This window comes from Trachurus trachurus, assembly GCF_905171665.1.
Source record: "Trachurus trachurus genome assembly, chromosome: 5".
Classification (NCBI taxonomy): domain Eukaryota; kingdom Metazoa; phylum Chordata; class Actinopteri; order Carangiformes; family Carangidae; genus Trachurus; species Trachurus trachurus.
Window position 1 is genome coordinate 4,710,183 of NC_139896.1, and position 13,616 is coordinate 4,723,798.

The 13,616-nt window shown below is 41.4% G+C and overlaps 1 protein-coding gene across 2 annotated transcripts in view; it reads left to right on the top strand.

Moving 5' to 3' along the window:
- Window positions 1-12,838, top strand: part of LOC310986099 (proliferation-associated protein 2G4-like) — a 70,742-nt gene extending 57,904 nt beyond the window's left edge. For both annotated transcript variants that reach the window (XM_083971862.1, XM_083971861.1), the window contains 8 exons: window positions 5,995-6,058; window positions 6,239-6,317; window positions 7,244-7,322; window positions 7,461-7,594; window positions 9,255-9,349; window positions 9,520-9,647; window positions 10,901-10,954; window positions 11,467-12,838. In XM_083971862.1, coding sequence (XP_083827988.1) covers window positions 5,995-6,058; window positions 6,239-6,317; window positions 7,244-7,322; window positions 7,461-7,594; window positions 9,255-9,349; window positions 9,520-9,647; window positions 10,901-10,954; window positions 11,467-11,529 — 696 coding nt within the window. In that variant the 3' untranslated portion in view covers window positions 11,530-12,838. The remainder of the gene's footprint in view (window positions 1-5,994; window positions 6,059-6,238; window positions 6,318-7,243; window positions 7,323-7,460; window positions 7,595-9,254; window positions 9,350-9,519; window positions 9,648-10,900; window positions 10,955-11,466) is intronic.
- The last annotated feature ends 778 nt before the right edge of the window (window positions 12,839-13,616 follow it).

The following is a 13,616-nucleotide window of genomic DNA, read 5'->3' on the forward strand; positions in this document are numbered from 1 at the left end:
CAGCAGCAGCCAGTTCCTCCACGGTGAGATGAGGGTTTTCCAGAGTCTGACGATTTCTTGTATCGTTTTGTGGTAAGTTCTTGTGAACATCGACATGAGTTGCTTGTTTTCCTTTTCTGCTAAGACACAAAAGCAGTTTTTTAAATCTGAGTATCCATGCTACAGCTCTTTTCAGATGAGTCCAGGTAGAGAAATGATGGATGAAGTGTGTTACTGGATCCATGGTTTCAGTCGTTACCTGAGTAGCATTTACAGTGATGCTCTTGACTTCAGAGTCTTTTGGTGAGATTTTTTCCAAACCATCCGGATTTCGAGGCCACTCTTCCTGAGACTGAAGAAGAAATTCAGGCCCAGACAGCCATATTTCTTTCCGAAGAAAAGTTTCAACTCTCAAACCCCGTGAAGCCAGGTCTGCTGGGTTGTTAGTTGTGTTGACATATCTCCACTGTTGTGCATGTGAGACCTTGTGAATTTCAGTTACTCTGTTGGCCACAAAAGTGCGGAATCTGGTGGTCTTGTTGTTGATGTATTTGAGCACAGAGGTGCTGTCAGTCCAGAATATGGAATCTGCTAAATCCATCTGCAGCTCTTTTCTCCATACAGTGTCCATCCTGCTTGCCATTGTAGCTGCAGTTAACTCCATTCGAGGGATAGTGGCTGGCTTTAATGGAGCCACTCTTGCTTTTCCCATCACAAATCCACAGTGTGCTCGGCCATGAGTGTTATGCAGTAGCAGATAGCTGACAGTTCCATAACCATCTTCACATGCATCTGAAAAGTGATGTAGCTGAGCAGATGCAACGGTTCCAAAGTCTGTGGGTTTGAAGCATCTATCAACCTTGAAGTCTTCTAACTCATGAAGCTCTTGAATCCAACGCATCCATTCCTGCACAGTGGAATCAGTTAAAGCATCATCCCAACCAACCTTTTTTCTGCACAAATCTTGCAGGATTTTCTTGGCAGTCAAGACGACAGGCGACAATATTCCAAGGGGATCATATATTGAGCTCACTGTGGAAAGAATTCCCCTTCTGGTGAGTGGTCTGTCTTTGAGGGTGATTTTAAACTTGAAGACGTCAGACTGTACACACCATTGTACACCAAGTACTCTCTCCACAGGTAGGTTGTCACAATCCATGTCCAAATTCTTCATCTCTTTTGCTTTCTCTGTTTCAGGTATGGATACCAACACACAACGGCTGTTACTTATCCACTTGTTAAGCACAAAACCTCCTTTGAAACAAATAGCTCGCAGCTCATGATAGAGAGCTATTGCATCCTCTTCTGAAGCTACTGACGCAAGGCAATCGTCCACATAAAAATTGTTCATGACAGTGTTTACAGCTTGAGGGCTGAACTCTTTCACATTGTCCTCAGCACATCTCCTAAGTGCAAAGTTTGCACAACTGGGGGACGAAGTCGCTCCAAAAAGATGCACCGTCATTCTGTATTCCTCCATGTTCTGACTGTAGTCTCCATCAGGCCACCAGAGGAATCGCAACAAGTCCCGGTCTTCACTTGGCACCTTGACTTGATGAAACATTGCTTCAACATCTGCAGCGATGACAACAGGTTCTTTGCGGAATCTAGTCAAGACTCCTATTAGTGTACTGGTCAGGTCTGGCCCCTGTAAGAGCTGAGAATTCAGTGACACTCCCTGAAACGTTGCTCCACAGTCAAACACCACTCTTAGTTTCTTCTTTTGTGGATGTAAGACTCCATGATGTGGCAGATACCATTTTCTACCATCGCTGCGTTCCAAGACACAATCCGGTACCTGTTCAGCATAACCTTTGGTTAACATGTCAGACACAAAGCTGGTGTACTCAGAGTGAAAAGATGGATCTCTTTTAAATCTTTTCTTTAAGTTTAGTGTGCGTTGTTCAGCAACACTTCTGTTGTCAGGCAAACATATTTCCTTTTCTTTTAAAGGTAAATTAATGCAATAATGGCCATCAACTAGTCTGGTAGATTGTGAGACCAAATCCAAAAACATCTTGTCTTCCTTTGATGGTTCTTTATCTTCTCTAACACACTCAGGGAAGTCATTTCTGAACTGTTGCTCCCACAGCACGTCAAGTTTCACAACTGAGATCCTGTTGGCATTGACTGTTGACTGTTCCTGAGTATCATCATCCTTTTTCCCAAGTGGTCCATTAACTGTCCAGCCAAGCATGGTTTTTACAGCATAAGGTCCATCTCCCACACTCCGTATAACATCAAGTGGCTCCAGAGCCCTTGGCACGTCCAAGCCAATGAGCAGTTCAATCTCAGATTCAATTTCAGGCAAATGGACATTATTCAAATGAGACCACTGTTCAATATCTTTCTGATGTGGGATGTTTCCTTGATGCACAGGCATAGTCTTCTGGGTGTATATACCTGGAAGATCACAAAAATGGCTGCTATCCAGACCAGCAACTTCAAGACCTGAAACAATGTTGGTTCCAACGACCTTTCTTTGACCCATGGTTCTCAAAAGAATACTTGACCTTCTTCCTTGGAGCTTAAGCTTGGTCATCAGGCCCACTGTACAAAACGATGCAGTGCTACCTGGGTCGAGAAATGCATATGTCTGTACTATTGCACTTCCCTTCTTGGCTTTCACTTGTACAGGCACAATTGAGAGTTTGCAGTTATCCTCACCGGCCCCAGTAAGTCCACTGGTTTGGACTGAGGCTACAGCACTCCTTTTAGCTGTGTCCTTTGTCTCTGTTTGCTGTGTGTCCATCTCCTTTTTTCTTTGGTGAATATGCAACATCCTGGGATGCTTTAAACCACATATGTCACAGGTGAGTCGTTTTCTGCAGTCTCTGCTGAGGTGCCCTTTACCCAAACAGCCAAAACATATTCCATTTTCTCTCATGAAAGCGATTTTCTCATCCTGTGTCTTTTTTTCCAATTTTGAACACATATCCAAACCATGTCCACCTTCACAAAACAAACAGCTTTTCAGACCACACAAACCTTCTCTTTCCTTCGTGCCTTTTCCATTATTTTCTTTAAGTGTCACAGTGGTAGCAAAGATACTTCCTTTTATCCTAGGTTGAGGTTGTGACTTGAACCTTCTTACCTCTTTGCTCACTGCTGGAGTGTCTTTTATATCTCCGAACACTGGGTCTGTCAAAATCCTCACATGTCTTTCCAGGAAATCCACCACATCCTTGAAGGTAGCTCTTTGATTGTATTTTACCTGGAAATCACAAGCCACAGTTCTCCATTTATCCCTCAGCCGATAGGGCAATTTCTTTATGATGATGAGCATGTTTGAAGGCATGTCCAGCTCCTTCATATAGTTGACATCTTCCATGGCGTTGCAACATCCTTGAAGAAAAAGGGTGTATGCTTGAAGGGATTTTGTGTCATCAGGTTTTATTGATGGCCATGCAAGAGCTTTATCCATGTAAGCTCTAGCAATTTTGTGCTCGTTGCCAAAATGCTCCTGAAGTAAAGATTTAGCCTTCCTGTATCCTCTGTCTGAATCCATGTGTAGGCAGCTCCTTACTATTTCCCTCGGCTGTCCTCTTGTGTATTGCTCCAAGTAATATAAACAGTCTCTGTAGTTTTCATTTTTGCTTTCAATACTGTGTTCAAAGGATTTAATGAATGTTTGGTACTGAAGGGGATCACCATCAAAAACTTGAATTTCCCTCTTTGGCATAGAAGAAAGGCATTGCTGATGAATTAACAGAGCAGTGATTTCATTTTGTTTGTCCATGACTGAGTATATGTTGTTCTGTTCACCACTGTTGGAGGTAGGTAAGACGGCTGGTGTTGTCACATGTGCATGATCACCTGCATTCATGATGGTTGAGTTGAGTGCTCTGGGATCTGTATTGGAAGGTTGGGTGTGAGTTGCAGCTGTGTGCGCAGTCGCAGCTCCTATAATGGGTTGTAGATTAGTGATGTTTTGATCTGGGAGACTTTGTTCATGTAGTTGTATGTTTTGTGTATTTGGTACAAAAGCTTTTGCTTCAACATCAAGTGCTCTCTTTCCTTGATACCTTTCAAAATATGACATCATACCATCAGACATTTTAGTTGGATGACTTTGTACACTGGATCCTCTTGATGCTCCAAGTACATGCACCTTGGCCATAGTAGCAGCAATGTCGGCCTCCAGCTCCAGCTGCTCCTTTTTCTTCCTTATCAACTCCTCCTGTTCCTCCAGAGCATGTTTATCTTTCAGCATTTTCTGTCGTACAACAAGAGCAGCTACATCAGCCTCGGCTTTAATGCGTGCAGATGAAGTACTTGATGCTTTAGAGCTTGCCTTGGAAGCACTGTGTTTGCTTTTCCTGCTGCTTGCAACATTAGACACACTGTCACTCGGTTGAATTAGTTCCTGCACATCAGATGTTGCTTTTGAGGTTAGGTCAGGGGGAGGATTGTCCTGTGGAGGAATTTCCTCCTTTGATTCAACAGGTGCTTTCTCAGGTAAGATGGAAGAACTGTCTGAATCTGCAGCAGGTAAATTCACAGTCACATGACCTGTTTGCATAGAGTGTCTTTCATTGTCAAAAAGCCATTGTTTCACATCCTCCACAAAGCCTGTGTGGTATTTGTTTATGCGTGCAAACCAGTCATTCTGAGTTTCTCGATCCTCCTCAGGAAGCAATACAATCACTGATTCATGCGCAGCTTTTGCACTTTCAAACAGTTGAATCAGTCTCTCCAAATTCCATTGCACATCCTTTGCATTTGCATCCCTTTTCATGAGCTCCTTAATTTCACGTGTGAGCCCTTTAAGTTTCTTCACCGCCGTATGACGCTCATGCTGAAGCGTATTAATTTTATAAGCCAGCGCTTTGGTTGTAAGCTTCACCGTCCTCTTCTCCATTTCATCACTCGCATCCTTTGTTTCACTCATTTTGACATTTCCAGCATGCACAGCTCATCAATATACACAGCAAAGCATAAACACCACGCAACAGATGAATCATGAATCCATTCACAATCCTTCCACAGCGCAACTTTGAGTCCGTGCGCTCTTTTGATCCAACAAGCAGCCACGGTGCCACAAACAATCCACACGGCTTCCAAACTCCGCCGAACCGGCGCGTGCATCCAGCGCACAAACACACAAGCCAAAAACAACAGTCCCAGTCCTCACTGGACAAGCAGCATCCAATTCAAGTCCACACTGTGTTCCAAATTCATCCAATACACAGAAGGAATCTCAACATACCGCTTCTGATGGCTGTGATGCGCCGCCGCTGTGATTGCTTTTCACTCCTTTGTTGTTTTACGCAGTGCTCCGCTGTGATTTCTTTTTCCCATGTCGGTGAGCTGAATCCAATCCCATGAGAATCCAATCCAACTCCGCGATCCAAAGTCTTTTATTTCAACGTTAATATTTTTTGTTGACTAATGTTGTGGCTGTCTTTCAATAAACTTCAGCCGCTGAGGAACTTAAAGCTCTTTTGTGACGCGTCCAAAAACTCCATGGGTCCACGATCAGTTTAAAGTGTTTATTGTGACAAAAATCAAAAAGAGCCAACAAGCAGTTATATCAAAAGGGAAATTAATACGTGCCCTTTCAATAAATAATAATAATGATACTGGTGAGATGATAAGGTGAAAATGATGGTAAATTGACGGTCAACAAAAAATATATGAGCTTAGTTCTCTCTCTCTTTGTGTTCAAAACTCCCGCCACCACACACACACACTCACTAAGTAAAGAAAATAACCACACCCCCTCAATGTGTGAATGCAAATGACATCATCAACGCAATGACGTCAAGCCTACAGCAAATGGCAGGGAAAATATATTTTAGCTTCTACAAGTAGATTTAAAATATAATACAAAAAAAACTAAGTGCAGATTACTAGGAGAAAATCAGAGGCAGTCAGTGTAATAAATGAATTATTAGCGTTGATTGTCAAATGGCAGCCATCATCACACAGGATGTCAGCTCTGAGCTTTTTGCATAGATTAAATCGGTTGGTTAAAACTGTATTTTCTTTATGTTTTTTCTTCTCTGTCTCCAGAACACTCAGGTGACAGAAGCCTGGAACAAGATCGCTCAGTCGTTCAAATGCTCGGCGATCGAGGGTGAGTCTGTGTTTATGTTTATAAACAGTCTGAGTCCTTCAATGTGCTGAGACATGGATGTGATAAAGGTGAATGGGGAAACTACATGTGTTCATGTTGACCTGACGGATTCAAAATGCAAACTTTTCATGGAGTTTGTTCACTGTTCCTCTTTTAACGTCAGTTTTTCCGTCTTTGAAGGGATGTTGTCTCATCAGCTGAAGCAGCACGTCATAGATGGAGAGAAGACCATCATCCAGAACCCCTCGGACCAGCAGAGGTACACACTGAACACACTCTGAATCTGTTCAGAGTGATATTTTTTATTCAACAAACACTGAAACTGAATTATAAAATTTGGTTCCGTCACACCAATTAATATTTTTTCAAAAACATTGACGACTTTACTTTTGTCCTCGTAATTTTCAGTCAGTTTGTCCACAAACTTAATACCGTACTGTTCGGACTATAAGCCGCTACTTTTTCCCCGGCAACACAGACGCGCTCCGTAACCCGTAATCTTTTGTTTATGACGGTTAAAACTACACAAACGCACACGCCGTAACATCGTATATGTTATGTAACGTTTTCCACTTCTCCATTTATTGATTTTTCGCCGGCTTTGTTGTCAACAAATGCACATGGGCGAGAGGAGCGTAACCAAAACAGCGGAAAAGCGAGCAGACTTGCATAGTTCCCTACTGTCTAAATATCTGTGTAAATATCTCATGTTACAATATGAAAACCTGAGGTTTACTGTATATTCAAGTGCGGCCTATACATGTATTTTCTTTTACAATTTAGCTGGTGCGGCTTATACTCAGGTGCGCTCTATAGTCCGGAAAGTACGGTAGTTTTCTTGGTATTTGAATAATTTGCCCAGGAACGTTTGAGGTTGGAATAAGATGAATAATAAAAATTCTTAGTTACTGTTTAACTTTCAGCTCTCTCATTTACGTTGAGCTGCTGTTTAATGGAAGTTTCCCCACTGAGGGATGAATAAAGTTTTATCTTGCATCCATTCAAAGTCACCTTTAGTCATTCACAGCTGTTATTACCATTATATATGATATATATGGAAGTGAATGCAGTGTTAATGAACCAACACCTGGATAAACAGACCTACGTCAGTGCAGTTTTCAAAGCGAGGCTGTGTTTAACCTGATCTCTCTCTCTCTGTTTGCTGTCGACATGTCTTGTTTTCAGGAAGGACCATGAGAAAGCAGAGTTCGAGGTGCATGAAGTTTACGCCGTCGACGTGTTGATCAGCAGCGGAGAAGGGAAGGTCGGTGTCCTCTCGTCTCTCTACGGCTGCTGAAGCTCCACATTTCCTCTGCAGTCACTTCAGTGTAAAAGAGGGACGTTTATTATTTCTACCCTCACACCTCCTCCCCCCTTGTTTTTTATTTTTATGTCCAACCAGGCCAAAGACGGAGGACTGAGAACCACCATCTATAAGAGAGACCCCAGCAAGCAGTACGGCCTCAAGATGAAAACCTCCCGTACGTTCTTCAGTGAAGTGGAGCGACGCTTCGACGCCATGCCTTTCACTCTCAGGTAGCACACTGTGTATGAAGTCACTTAAAGGACAATTCCAGGTAAATTCAACCTGGGGCTCTAGTTTCCTAATATTTCAGCTCTAACAGAATAAATCATCAGATTTTCTTTTTACTGTCTCCTGTTCTGCAGTAGTTCTGTCCGTCCCTGCATCGCCACAGCAGCGTAGAATGGGAACAGATGGATTTTAGGCTGTTTACATCCCATAAAACCGCTTTTTTTTTTCATGGACAACATCAGATTCAAACATACACCGAGGGGTTTGTCCACTTCAAGGAAGACGACATGTTGGTAAACGGAGCTACTGCAGAACAGGAGACATTGAAAAGAAACGTATAATTTAAATTTATAAATTAATATCTATATATTATAAATTTATTATTAGATTTATTATGTTAGAGCTAAAATATTATTAAACTGGAGCCCCAGGTTGAATTTACCTGGAATTGTCCTTTAAGAGCCCTGCCACACGGATACGGGTTTAATTGAATCTGCATACGTTTTTTTTATCGTTTTGCCGTTTGGTCCAAACGGAAACTGCATTTTCGGGGCTGAAAACTTTTTTAGAAACGAATCCCAGAGTGGGAGAATCTGAAAACGCCGCATCAGCGTTTACATGTAGACGGCCAAAACAGATATTTTGTTAAACGATGATGTCAAACTCCCACCGCTCTGACCTGTAACCTGAGCCACAGCGCTAGACGCTACAGTCAATAAGTCAACAGTGGACTACTGTCGGTCTGAATCTCTCCCGTTAAATCATCATGACACGACTCCCAGTCAACATTTAAAGCAGAAGTAAGCGATCCGGTCGTTTTGGCTAATGCTGCGTGCCAGGCAGGCTTTTGAAACCGTAAGTTACGGCTTCAAAGACTTATGACTTTGTAGCGTTCCAGGCAACCCGTAACTCGTGTTTTTCCGACCTGTTTTACCTGTGAAAGTCACTATAACGGCCACTCGTAACTTCTGACCCGTGAACTCGTACCAGATCGAACTGGTACGACTTCACAGGTCGGAAAAACACGAGTTACGGGTTGCCCTGAACGCACCATAACGTCTTGTCAGCCGATGGAGTTAGCAGCCCCCGCCCTCGTCATGGATCTATTGGTCCTCGTCCCTACGTCACCACATTCACGCGCATCCCTTGGCTGCACACACAGAGAGGACTGCCCCTTTATGCCGTTCTCTCTCCTCATTGGATAAAGGTTGTAGGATACAAGGAAAGTTTTCTCCTGGGCTCAGAGCAGAGCAGAGTGACTGACAGACCCGTATTTCAGACCAAACACTCTATAGAAGTGATTGCTGTCGGAAGATAGAACTATTTAAGACTTATATTAACACAAACATTCCGCTTACTTCTGCTTTAATCCACTTCTAATGTTTGGAGTTTGAATCCAGCGGGGAAGCTTTCTGTCTTCTTCTCCGTTTCTGGTGGTTTCTGTTTCTTGATGTGTGGCAGTGTGAGTTACAGCGCCACACACGTGGACGTACTGCAGCGTTTTCAGAGAGGACGCAGATATTTCCGGGAAACGATGACGTGTTTACAGAGATTTTTTTTTTTTCAAAACAAACAAGAAGAAGATGGTTTTGGGTGAAGCTTAGTTTCCGTGTGGACGAGGCCTGAATCCCTCTAACACCTTCTCTCCTCCTTCTCCACCAGGGCCTTCGAGGACGAGGCCAAAGCTCGTCTGGGGGTGGTGGAGTGCGCCAAACACGAGCTGCTGCAGCCGTTCAGCGTTCTCCACGAGAAAGAAGGTGACGAGCCATTAAACGTCTCTTCTTCTTTAACACAGTAGATCACCCTGCTGCTGCTGCTGCTGCTGCTGCTGCTGCTGCTGCTGCTGCTGCTGCTGCTGCTGCTGCTGCTGTTAAATCTCCCGCCTCAACCCCTCTCTCAATCTCTCCGTGTTCTTGTTTGTTCTCAGGAGAGTTTGTGGCTCAGTTTAAGTTCACAGTGCTGCTGATGGCCAACGGGCCGCACAGAATCACCAACGGACCTCTGGACCCCGACCTCTACAAGTCAGAGCACGACGTTCAAGACCCAGAGCTCAGGGTGAGGCTGTGACATCACACCACACACAGGAAATGGTGTTGGTTATTGATCTACATCGATTCAATAACCAAAGAGCCAAATTAGCCAATAGAAATTGATTGAAAATGAAAACATCCACCAGAAATGAATAGATATGATCATTTAATGGGTGTGTCTTTAAAGGGATAGTTCACCCAAAATTCAAATTTCACTCATTATCTACTCACCCTCATGTCAACTAAGAGCTGTGAGAATTTTCAGAGTCCTCCGTTCCTTCTCTGAGTTACGGGGGGGTCTGCGCAGCAGTATTTGTCCATATAATGGTTGTGAATGGACACCACGTTTCTTCGTCCAAAAAGACACACCAAAAAACATCCAAATACCTCCATACTGCTCGTCTGTAATGTCCCTCTTGTATTGAAGCCCCGACATGAGAAATTGTTCCGAAAAAAATTAAATAAGTCTATATTTTAAGCTTGTTTGTAGCGGAAGCTCCCAGTGTCTCAGTTCACTGCTCTGCCTGTGTAAGTGCAAATCTCACGTGATTTGCACTGACCGGCGGAACAATTTCTCTTGTCGGGGCTTCAATACAAGAGGGACATTACAGACGAGCAGTATGGAGGTATTTGGATGTTTTTTGGTGTGTCTTTTTGGACAAAGAAACGTGGTGTCCATTCACAACCATTATATGGACAAATACTGCTGCGCGGACCCCCCCGTAACTCAGAGAAGGAACGGAAGACTCTGAAAATTCTCACAGCTCTTAGTTGACATGAGGGTGAGTAGATAATGAGTGAAATTTGAATTTTGGGTGAACTATCCCTTTAATACAGCTGTATAAAGATGTGTAAAAATATTTAGTCTGAGATCCTGAATAGGAGAAAGATTCACACTAAAATTCTGCTTTAACGTGAACAAACAGGAACTTCATGTCTCTGTTTTCTTTATTTAATTATAGAATAGAAAATTGCAAAGCTCAATATATCAGAATGTAGAACTTTATAGTGAACAAATGTTAATTAAATTAACGTCAGATGAAGTCGAGTTGTTTTTTGTAGTTTGATCTGATTGAGTGATCGTGTTAAATCAGCAGTTCATCGTTTCATATTGATCACTGGTCCATGAATCGAATGGAAATCGTATCCTGACCAATATCAAACCGTTGCCTGTTGAATCGATATAATATCAAACCGTGATGAAACTTTCATGTTTTACACCCTTATTAAACAATCATATTCACTTTATCCTGACGTGTCCTCACTCCTCCTCCTCAGACTTTACTACAGAGCTCTGCAAGCCGCAAAACACAGAAGAAAAAGAAAAAGAAGGTAAATAATAACAGGGTTCAACTTCCTACGCAAGTATGGAAAGAATGGAAAAGTATGGAATTAGATTTTATACATTTCCAAGTCTGAAGATGTATGAAAAATGGAAACTATTGTATGGAAATATATGTATTTATCTTAACACTTATCAGGGTTTGGTCTTATCTGAAATTATTTGGGTTAATTATTTTGTATGCGCTATTGTACCTAGCTACAATCTCCTGGAAATGATTTGGTTACATAATGGCATACACATTCAGAATAATGAAAACAAATGATTAATTGCATGCTTTTTTTTAATATTATGCACATCTATTTACTCAAATAACACAAATTATTTGAATTTTTTTTTACCGAGAAGTCTGGAAAAAGTATGGAATTTGGAAATGTCAAATGTGTAGGAAGTGAACCCTGAAATAATTATCTGACACAGTGTCACAGCTCTCATTTATTCCCTTCGCCGTCTTCCTACAGTATCTTACCTAATGGTTTAATGTCCTGTTCTCGTCCTCCAGGCCTCTAAGACGGCGGAGAACGCGACCGGACAGCCGACCGAGGACACGGAAGCAGCAGGATAAACGAGTCGACTCCTTCTGCCTTTCCTCAGCTGCAAAGAGTCACGACCCCGGAGAGAAGCAGGAGACGAATAAAGAAAACGCCTCACACACTCTTTCTCTCTCTCTGCCAGTCATAGTCATAGAGTCGATTTCATAAATTAAAAACTTTGGAATCAAGCTGGATATTTGAAGGATCCTCACATGGATGTTTAACCCTTTACTGCATTGAAGAAGAACAGAACCATGGGAGCTGTGTTCCTCTGTGTTTCTCTTGCCTAATAATAATAATAATAATGATAATAATAAAAAACAATACACTTGCAAATACTTTCACAACAACTTGTTGCCAAATGGTGAACGTGCAACTTGTGCTTTTTTTTTTTTTCATCAGGCTTGTATTATTTGCAGCAGTCGGTGTTAATGGGAGAGAAAGAGTCTGATTTGTTTTGTGGGGGTCGGTCAATAAATATTTCATATCGTTTTGACTGAACGGTCACTTTGGCAACAACTTATCTGAACTAGTTTATATCCAAACTTAACATTAGTCAAAATGAAGATCCAGATTTTTTTTGGGGGGGGGAGATTAAAGTAAAAACTGAATCACATTACACAAAAAAACATCTCATTATAAAACTATTTATCTTGACTTACACCATGCAGTAAAGGGTTAACTTTTTTAATTGGCTTCATTCATGAAATTATATCTCAGCAATGTCAAAAATGTAATTTTATATATATTAAAAAAAAGTACAGTAATTTGATCAAATGAAATGTAGTGAAGGATTATGGGTACTCCTGGATCATCTCGACCCGACCACATGTTTTGGCTGAAGCTATAATGTTTTAACCACGCTAGATTTTTTTTTTTTTACAGCAATAACAAGAGCAGGAGAGCAGAGTATTTTTTAAGAGCACAAGAAATAAAACACAAACACACAAAACACATAATTGTAATGAGCTTTGACTTAAGGGAACAAACCGCTACGTTTACTGCCATTTCCCCCCGGGACTTTATGAAAAGGTACAAGACTTTATGTTCCAGTTTTGAAAGACTTTTCTATTTGTGACACCTGTTACTTGCTTTACTACATCATTAGTGTTGTGAACCGTGGAAGCTGAAACGGATCAGGTTTTAAGGAGGAAGACCAAGGTTTGGTTTTGTTTTGTTTTGTTTTGTGGGCGTCTTCAGGTGGTTTTCAGCTCCTCGGTTTCATTTCAAAGGTCTGAGGCGGCGACGATGGGTCAGATTTGTCAACAAGTGAATATCGTTGAGTTCAGTAAAAATCCTGCTTTGTAGCTCAGTCAGTGGCTGATGGATCTTTACATCTAATTAAATAAAAACATTTTCATACACTTGGTTGCTTTTTTTTGTTATGTCCTGTATTTGAAATTGACCATGGTTTACTATGTCTATAAAAACCTGTAACTGTGAACACCTGTTGAATTTCAGATCAAACATCATGTTGAAAGAACCAGATAATCTACTCAAATCCACTGTCTTGTCAACTGCTGATTCAAAGGACAAGATTTTGATATTTTTATCTGTCTGCAGCTGTTTTTGATTAATTAATTAACCAATTAATTAACTCAAATGATGTGGAATTAATCATCAATTTTTTTTATAATTGATGACATAAGGTACTGATCTGTTCTTCTATATGGAGATGACGGTGCAGCGATTTGTGATGAGACTTCACTGTACAAAAATGAAGCTAAGCAAAGAGCTGATTTGAGTTTGGTAGTTTATCAGTTAACAAAATGTGAAGTGTCAAAGGAAATTACAGTGGCCCCTGAGGACCAAACTAACTACAACTATTTTTTCCCCCCTAGCAAATGCAGTTATTAATACACACAAACAATTAAACAGGAACCAGGGGGAGTTTTCAAATAAAGACATAAAAAAAATGAGCACAAATGAAAAGTTTTAGCAGCTTTCTTGTTTTTGAAGTCAAATATACTTTGGGTGTAGCCCACTGTTCACTTTCCTCTCCAACTGCTCTAAATGAAGGTGTTGAGGGACAAAACTTGGTTTTATGAATACGGTATTTCCCTAAAATGATCAGCAAATTTATTACATACCGTATGACTCTTTTCTGTTTTGGAGAAAC